This window comes from Patiria miniata, unplaced genomic scaffold (genome assembly GCF_015706575.1).
Source record: "Patiria miniata isolate m_02_andy unplaced genomic scaffold, ASM1570657v1 HiC_scaffold_9, whole genome shotgun sequence".
Taxonomy (NCBI): Eukaryota; Metazoa; Echinodermata; class Asteroidea; order Valvatida; family Asterinidae; genus Patiria; species Patiria miniata.
Genome location: NW_024037076.1, coordinates 9,768,940 through 9,778,392, shown reverse-complemented (window position 1 = coordinate 9,778,392; position 9,453 = coordinate 9,768,940). Strand labels below are relative to the sequence as shown.

At 41.8% G+C, this 9,453-nt stretch overlaps 1 protein-coding gene across 1 annotated transcript; it reads left to right on the top strand.

Annotated features, from left to right (window-relative positions):
- Positions 1-1,708: 1,708 nt before the first annotated feature.
- Positions 1,709-9,147, top strand: LOC119720206. Its single transcript, XM_038189794.1, has 3 exons — positions 1,709-1,812; positions 4,903-5,183; positions 7,541-9,147. Exons 2-3 carry the CDS (start codon positions 4,956-4,958, stop codon positions 7,967-7,969), a joined length of 657 nt encoding a protein of 218 aa, XP_038045722.1. The 5' UTR covers positions 1,709-1,812; positions 4,903-4,955; the 3' UTR covers positions 7,970-9,147.
- The last annotated feature ends 306 nt before the right edge of the window (positions 9,148-9,453 follow it).

The window sequence follows — 9,453 nt, the reverse complement described above, 5'->3', positions numbered from 1 at the left end:
GCAGTGAAATACTGGTACTTTTACCTTATTAATGCTTGCTGTTTAACCTCTGTGAACAATTTCGGTTTCATAAAATTTAAGCCGAAATTAAAAAACGGTGGCGTCCAGAAATTGGGCACAATTTGGCGGAGTGTTCCCTAACGTGGCGCACATAAATAAATCTCGGAAAATTCCAAATTAACATGTAAGAATTTCTGTAAACTTGATAAATTCTGATAAATCATTATTATCTCTACCTACATACCCAGCCAGATGTTTGTCACAAAATTATTTTCTTATTTTTCGGGGCATTTTCAAAGGGTTCACTTTGCACTTGAAAATAAAATCAGAAAATCACGCCAAAATAATTTTTTCTTTTAACTTTGTAGCGGGTAAATAAACTCGCGATTTATGAACGGGAGTGTTTATAACTTGATAAAATTTCACTTTCTGTGAAATTTCAGTTAAAACTTTTGCTCTAGCTAGGCGCTACAGGCGAAAAATCAAAGTGCGCCACGTTAGGGGCCGCGCCACGTTAGGGTACATCAACAATACATGTAGATGCATACCATAATGCATACCTTGTTGCGAACACGTGCATCGCATGCACGGCGCTATACTAGCGCCGCGTCGTGAACTGAGATCAAGCTTTATGTATGGCTCCTGAAAACTGTGCAGAAGCCTTGAGTATAAAACAGTTCTCGTTTCATTTATTTAATTAAAACGCAATGACCCTAGAAACCTGTTTCGTAAAAAAAAAGCAATTTATTGTGCATCATTCTGACTGCTTGAGACAACGAAGAAATTGACACAGAATACTTGTTTCAACAACTGTCAACAACAAGCTCTAGTCATTACGCAAATAATATATGATTTATAAAATCCATTTTTTTTTTAAAGATGGGCCTTCAAAAGAACTTTGTTGAATATTTTTAACTTTAAACTGAGGTTCAAGTTATTTCTCAGTGGTGATGTTTGACGAAGTTGCAATCAGGTTAGTTGTTCAATTATATAAGCACCGGCCGGCCAAGTTAAGATTTTTAGCACTTTTGTTGCAAACGAAAAAGTCACTGACGTTACTTTACGGGCACGTACAATTCCTTATAAGTTTGCATGGACATGGATATCAAAACTGAAAGTTTCGTTAAAAAGGAACGGGAATAATATTGTATCAAGATCCTCTATCTGCAAAAATGAATAAACTAGAAAGAAATGCATTGTCGATGTCGTTTGTTTGTATGCCGTTCAAATGTAATGTAATTTGATCAGGGCCGGTTACTGTGCTTGCCCGCCGCGTTGTCCTTCGGAGTATCCCGAGGCAATCTCGTCAGTGTTTTAATAAACAGATCTATTTAACCATAAATTGATACAGCAACAGATTTGCTTTCTGAATGCAATGATTTATTTCTTCCTTTCTTTTTATCTTTGCCCGTAGCTGTACTATGACTCGCCAAACGGGCTAGTTCGACCATGGGGGAATAAACCGCCGCTATCATCTTGACGGTCAGCTTTGCTAGCTAGGCTATCGTTTGCATACGAGCCAGCGCTTTCATCTGGCGCATGCCTCGGCCGTTGGCACGGATCTGCATAATTCATGTTCTAGCAACGTCATACGACCTGCGCATCAACTTGGTGACGTAGCATAAATTATGATAAGTGTACCTTCCTCCCAGTGTGATACTGACGCGTCATTGCACGTTGTCGACCGTGCAAGTGATAGGGCGCCACCAATAGCCACTTGAAAGAAACTCGGTCGGGTCGTCGGTCATTGTCCGTCATTGTCTAAGCACAAGCGGAAAAGCGGTTTTCCATAACTGAGCTCAGCTGAGCTACGTAAGTTTGTTATTTTCTGCTTAATTTCTAAGCGTAATTGCATAAACATACATACATGTAAATCAACCATGTTTTGGTAATCCTTACCTTTACATGTAGGACCCCAAGATAAACATGATAAAACTTAATAAACTCACCAAAACAGCTGATTGTAGTAAGGCCAAACAAAAAAAATGGTGTGTTTACGGTAACGGCCAGAAAAAAATCCAGGTAGGTAGGTAGGGAAATAATTTTATTTTGTAATTTTTTTTTTCATTTCAGTTCTGCATGCCCATACGTGTTCTTTCGCAAAAAATTGTATAAAACCACTATTCAAGCATTGAAGATATTCAATCAATACATTTCAATCCAAATTAATTTGTATCGTCGGCCAGGGTTCTCCCCAGGATTTTTTCAAACATGTGGGGGAAGATTTGCTGTGATTCAACAACCCGAAAATGTTTGAACTTTAGAAGCTCTCTGGTGCATTTTAGAGCGAATCTGGGGGTCTTTATCTTAAGATTTGTCCTTGAAATTCAGAGGAGATCTTGTAGGTCACTAATATTTTTGTAATGAAAAGAAAAAAAATCAAAATTGTTAACTTAAAAAAAATTAACATTACACAACCTGTGTTTCATTGCTTCCTAACTAGAAAAGTATGAATTACATTTACACGTGTAAGTTTCAAATTAAGAAATTAAGGTGGAGACAAAAACAACTTTTGCTTCCGATTACATGCCTTTCAAAATAGCGTCAGTAGGTCCGAAAATTATTTCGCCAATTTTCTTGGGGTGCTGATTAATGGAGCATCATTCGTACTAAAGAGCAAGGAATCGTGTTTATTTTGTGCCTGGATTATTTTCATTTGCGCCACGAAAGTTATCAAGACTGGCTATCAAAAGTGATTAAAACTTGCCTCACCTAATTAAAAATATATTTGAGGTCGGTGATTCCACTTCATGCTTAACATACATCACAGCCGCTAGCACCGCCAACATTCCGCCTGGCTGGCCAAACATCGCGCCGAACTCACGGCCCACGTGGCCAAAAATCTTGCACTACTGCACTGCAGAAACACGCTACGATGTTTCGCCACAAGTTCGAGCTTTGCAATCTCGTCATTTTTAATGGAAAACACATCCACAGAAAGTAAAGATCACGTTCTGTGAATTAATTCGCAGAAATTCTCTTTCTCCAGCAATGTTTATTTGGTAATTTTTTTACGATTCAACTTCGGCCCACTACATCATCATGCTGTATGCATGATACGAAGTATGGACCAGAGAGAGGCAGTAGTCACTGGTTCCGGTCCTTCATTATAGCATTGATTCCGTTAGCTGGCGAAGGGAACCAGTGTACCATGCTGTATGTTAGCTGGGTGCTGCTGGTGGTCGACAGAACACGTCATCGTGTGCATTTTGATCACACATGCATCAGAAAAACAGGATTTTGGTCAAGATTTTGCATGTCAAGATGAAATAATGGCGTATGTAACGATCAAATTGTGCATTTTAATGGCGTGTATAATAATTATATTGTGCGTATCAGGGGCTAAAAAATGTGATCGCCATTTTTTTGTCGGCGTATCGGGCCGGCTGCAATTCCAGCGTATCAGGCCGATACGCAGTTCGCACGTTTGTACGTGGGGAGTTAGAACCATGCTGTCCGTCGGCCAGCCAGGCGTACCCCGATGCGTTTCTGCAAAAATAACCGTACTTCGTAGTTTGAGAATTTAAGTTTTGAGATCGTCGCGATTTTCGCACGTTTAACACAGGTATGTTTGTGTCAAATCATGGTCAGATTCAAGTGTGGAAAATGGTTTTTGTTCGTGGCAAATAATTAAAAGTACTTGAAATGTTTGAAATTTGTCAATTATCAACCTTCAAAATGGCAATAAAAAAGTTGAGGTCGGCAATTTGGCCGAAAAAATTCCAGGTCGGTCGGGTTACCGTAAACACACAATTTTTTTTGTTTGGCCTAAATGACACTAACAAGTGACATTCTGATAGTGACAGTTGACACCTTCTTGAATATCAGCACTGCCAGCAGGTTTAATTTTGTGGAAAGAGGGCAGGGCTTTGATTTATGAGGGAAATTAAGGGGTAAAGGATGACAATAACAAACAGAAAATAGACTAAGTCAGCTAGTAGGCCCAATAAAAGCAAGATGGCGAACTGCTAAAAACATGAAAACAGGTAGAAAAGTCACATTTTCTTTGAAAGTGCTTTAAAAATAAAAATAACAACTCACAGTCACGTGAGTTTATCTGAAGAAGATAAACTTCGATACTAAACTAGCTCTACTGAGTCATGTGAGTGGGGTGTTGAACTACGGTACCCTCCGTACTAACGCTCCACCAATTTGGCGTACTACTACTTTGCCTTTGGTGACATGTACATGCATTTTGTGCATGCCCTCGCCATGCGAGGACATCAACAGGCCCAAAAAAAAATGGTAAAGAGAATACAAGTCAGACAGACAGTAACCCTGGATAGATCCACACATTCATGACATTCCATATAAGATCCCTTAAATTGTTCCAAACAACCGGTAATTTTGAAAAAGGAACAAAATATTCTGAACTTACCGCTCACAATTAAATGTGTCTGCCGAGTTGTACAGTCCATTTCACTGACATGACTGATGCATAATTTATTGCGTGCGTGTGTGACGTCACTATTGAAGAAAAACAAGTCACGCTTAATCAGTGACTGTTTCATGTACTGATATGTGACCCGCGCCAAAAACCCACACTGTCAGACGGCGCGGGGCACATATGACTACATAAAAACAGTCGTTGAGTAAGCGCAAGTGGTGTCATTGATGTCAAATGTTGACAACCTGACTTCAGTGGTTGTGTACAAAGTCTATAGAGAAGTTTTTCCTAACAAAATTCGAAATGTTTCTCATTCCCATATTTGATGTTTTATCATCTTTTTTGCAATGACTGACCTTAAATTTTAATTGAGATGACATGCCTATGAAGAAAAAAGTGGCGTCAGGTTGCAACATTTTTTCTATTTCTTCTTTCGCAGTTAGTGGAATGTGATTTTCAACTGCTATCACTACGGTATTTATATGTATATTTTTTTAATGTATATTCTGTCTCAGGCCACTGCTTAAACCAGTGATTCTTACATCATCGAAGTTTCCTGCTAGTCACAATGCCAAAATCCCCAGGGCAGATTCCCCAGGTCAATCGACAGAAGGGCAAGTTGCAGGAGTCCCTGAGAGGCGCGGTAGACCACGCCACGAGCTGCACGTGCGAGGCTGTCCTCCCGAAAGGGCTGGCGATCAAACCCCACTGCGGATGGTTCGACCTGATCGATTTTGATCCCAGCGTGGAGGAGGAGAGCTTCCTCCAAGAGAAACCAGTCACGGACTGGACGCAGGTATGGAGAAACTCTCCCCTTGTCTCCCATCCGCCTAGATCCCTTCAAAACAACCAGGAGGTTTTGAAGGATTTTTCGGCTCGCAAGGCAAAAGAAATTTAAGCATGATTGATATTTATTATAAGATGGAATTTTGCGTCGGGGTGATATAAATCAAATTAGGTTTTGCCCTTCTCCGACGTTTAAACACTGTATACTCAGTGTGTTACCTCCCGAGTGAAAGATGGAAAAATCACTCGGGTGGGACTCGAACCCCCGACCTCCTGCTTTCTAGTGCAGATGTCTTACCACTCGACCACCGAGCTAACGGGATCGGTTGGCCGGTTCGAATCTGATGTACATAGCGTATATCACCCCGACGCAAAATTCCATCTTATAATAGTTTATGCGGTACCCGCTGCTATGTACATCAGATTCGAACCGGCCAACCGATCCCGTTAGCTCGGTGGTCGAGTGGTAAGACATCTGCACTAGAAAGCAGGAGGTCGTGGGTTCGAGTCCCACCCGAGTGATTTTTCCATCTTTCACTCGGGAGGTAACACACTGAATATACAGTGTTTAAACGTCGGAGAAGGGCAAAACCTAATTTGATGATTGATATTTGCCGAATGGCCTCGCGAGGCAGAAAACTCAGCAAAAATTCACTGCACACGATGAGCTAAGTGCTGAGCGAACGGCCTTGAATGACTTTTTGCTTAGCATGTAGCTCTCGTGTACAGCGGGCTTTAATCACATGTGGCAAAGCCCAGGAGAATGCTGAAGTTCAAGCTGTCGTGGGAAGGCATGGACAAGTCAATGAATTTTGTTATTTTACAAGGAGTTGATATTCCACGAAAAAATTCATGGAAAAGCCGTGGAATCCTCCACAACCCATATGTGATGATGCATAATATTTGGCTGTGGCAGTCATCTAGCCCCACTAGTGTGGCCGCGGTGTTGCCGCGCTATACATGAACCTCAGACCACATGCCAGGTTCTCCCCACTACTGAGGATTTTGTCTGAAAAATGCGCATATTCTTTTACATATGGTTGTATTCTATGATGTCTTGATCTTGTCGCTCAGGCTCGTGAGTTGCAATATGATGGCTGTTTCTTGTACAATGGATTCGCCCATGCTGTATGGTTGCGCGCTATTATACTATTGGTTGAGAGATTGTACAAGAAACAGCCGTCGCACTGCAACTCGCGCGCCTGAGCGACGAGATCGATTTGCGTAAACGCGACGTCACAGCTTTTGGGTCATCACTTCTTACGTTCAAAATGGCTGCCATCAACAGACGATCGTCGTGTGCATAAGGGCTCCAGAAAGATGCCTAAATTTCCTGAAAAATTGGATATAAGGACAACTTAACAACCTGAAGGAAAGAAGCTAAGACATCATAGAATACAACTGTACATAAAATAGTGTGCACTTTTTCAGACAAACTCCTCAGTCGTTTGGGGAACCTGGATATGGCCAGAGGTACAGCGCAGCAATACCGAGGCCACATGTTCAAGTTGTATGGTGCTTTGTGGTGCATCATTGGTCTTATGTCCAACTGGAAGGCTGATGTGGCATCCATCGCCTCAGTGTGAATGCCTGTTCAGCGTATTGTACGTAAATGGGCTCTTGAGATGCCAAAACAGCATCATGGAAAGCTGTAATTTTGTCCTGTAAAAAGTCATGGAATTTCATTTTAAGTTTCTACTGCAGTCCTGTTATAATCAGAAGTCATTCAGTCCCATATCAAGTGACGGGCTATTCAAGGGAACTTGTATGAAGACCCTCGTTTGCCATTGCTCAATTGAATACATGTACATGTGATTTATTTTTTTGATGATTGACTTGTGGTTTACTCAGTTATAAGTCTACATGTATTAGGCAGGTACTTGTACACACAGCTACATGTACATTGTAGCAACTAGTATTTTACGTGGCGCTTAGTCCCCTAGGAAAGTCAATGTGCAAAGAATGTGTCATTGGCTCCTGCACAGTGCCCGATTGTAAAGGATTCTGGAAGGATTCTGGAAGGATTCTGGAAGGATTCTGGAAGGACTCTGGAAGGATTCTGGAAGGATTCCCGAAGGGATTCTGGAAGGATTCTGGAAGGATTCTAGCCAAATTGCCTCAGTAGTCTGATGCAAGAGTTTGCCTTCTAGTCCTTACCGTACCTGCACAATTGAATTGATTGCCCAATGAATCCTGTTTTGGTGGATAGTTTGGGGCATTGCAGGGAATAGCAGGCAGGGCTGTTTTTAGGCAATACAGAGACTAAGGGGTTTGGTCTGATGCATGTAGATGGGAAAAGAAAGTTGATTTGTCTTCCGTAGCCTTTCAATGCAATGCTTTTATACGTTATCAATTTTATTGTCCAAGGTTGCACATGGAAAATCTGTTCAAGGGAAAACTGTTCTATCGGAATTCCGCGCCTTCGTCAGCGATCAGAGATTACTAGGCTTCTGGACAGGGCTGATCATCTGGCAGCGCGACAGCGACGGCTACGTCCACTGCCCCTTCCCCTGCTGCGACATCCGTCTGCCGGGCGTTGGGGCCGTTCACACCATGCTCCAGCGCCACTGGCGCTTCCAGCACGCCCGGCCCTACATGTGCAACGTGTGCGGCTCCAGCTACGCCACGGATGGCGCCCTCAAGGTTCACTACTTCCGCACGCGGCACAACGAGGAAGGGCAGAGCCGGGGCCGGATCAAGCCCCTACGACGGCAGGGACTTTCGGTGCACCGCAGGGAGGCGATCAAACGTTACATTCTCAAAGCAGAGAGGCTTATGGACGAGACTGGACAGTGACGATTACAACAAAGCTACTCGTAATAACATGAATAAGCAGGAATTTGTAACAATTTTTTTTTAAATTATGTTTTATGTTTTCATCTATTCTGTGGACTCAGCTGTCACAATTGTACCATGACCTAACCCCCTCTGCTAAATCCAGCAGAGTCCAACCGGAGTTTCCTGCTCAATCCACTGTGCCTTATTTTCAGTTGTCTGCTGAATCCAACACAGTCCAACTTGTAGGCCATCAGCCTGGGGGTTTGGCCAGTATCAAATCAGGGCATAAATGAGTATAGTGAGCATGCGCAAGGTACATGTATACCGTCCCTAGAGCATGTAGAGTGGTAACAAACATTTCGTCGGACATTTTGAGAAAAAAAAGGGTGATAACACCCAAAAAGCTGCCACCGCTGCAATGCTATCACATATTTTCCAACTCTGGAGGTGTATACATGTACCTTGCCAAAATTCGCTATGAGTGACAATTATTCCCCTCATTTGATACCGGTGGCCAAAATTTTGGACCGAGGCTGATGGCCTATTGGCGTTATAATGCGGTTCAGTTGCCTGCTGAATCCAACATATTGCGTCAGGAATGTAAACAAGGGGTTTACCGGTACTGCTCAATCCAACAGGCTCCATTGGGTATATGATATACATGTAGTTGGATCCTGTTGGATTCAGCAGGGTAAGGGCTAAATTATACTATGTGACCTATATGTACTTAAACAATCCAAATAATCCATTGTATATGTTATGCTCCAACTATGGCAATGGCCCCCAACTATACATGTAGTTGGGACTGCTCTAACCAGTCATAACTTTGGTTGAGACAATCCTAACCATAGTAAGGACTGTCCCAACTGTAGTTAGGACAATGATACAGCTGGGGCGAATCATATGCACTGATTTGCACTTGGGAATAAATTGGTTTTTCAAATGAAAGTGCATCAACTTTTTATAGCCTCAGATTCACAAGACACGTTTTGAGTGCGAGCCATCTTAGAGGTCTATTCGAATGGCACCCATGTTTATTTCAAGTGATGTTCTGCATTTTAACATCTGAGGGCATGACAATGCATGAAGTCTGTGGAATGTTATGTTTTATTTTACATGTACAGGGTGAGTAAAAAAAAGCGGAACCCAAACCCCAACAATTCTATTTCATATTTTAAAAAATATGTAGCACCAAAAATAACAATGACTGGAAAGCCAATTTCATAAGCTTCTTTTGATTGAAATAATTACTGAAATTGGTCAATCCGTTCAAACAATATCACCATTTAAACACAATGACCCTAAAACCTGTCTCGTCCCAAAAAATGCCATTTCAACAATCGTCGCCACAATTCTCTTCAAACATCGCCAGCGATGAAATCTTAGTTTAAACGTTAACAATATGCAACAAAGTCCTTTTGAAGGCTCGTCTTTAAAGTAGTAGATTTTATAAATCAATATTGTTTGCCTAACCAGGTTTGTTTATCAAAATATTGTGTGCT

Excerpts from the sequence above, each read along its gene's own strand:
- LOC119720206 (XM_038189794.1), top strand. The coding sequence starts at position 4,956 with ATGCCAAAATCCCCAGGGCAGATTCCCCAGGTCAATCGACAGAAGGGC. Across the intron at positions 5,184-7,540 it reads CAGTCACGGACTGGACGCAG|GTTGCACATGGAAAATCTGT; the intron begins GTATGGAGAAAC and ends TTATTGTCCAAG.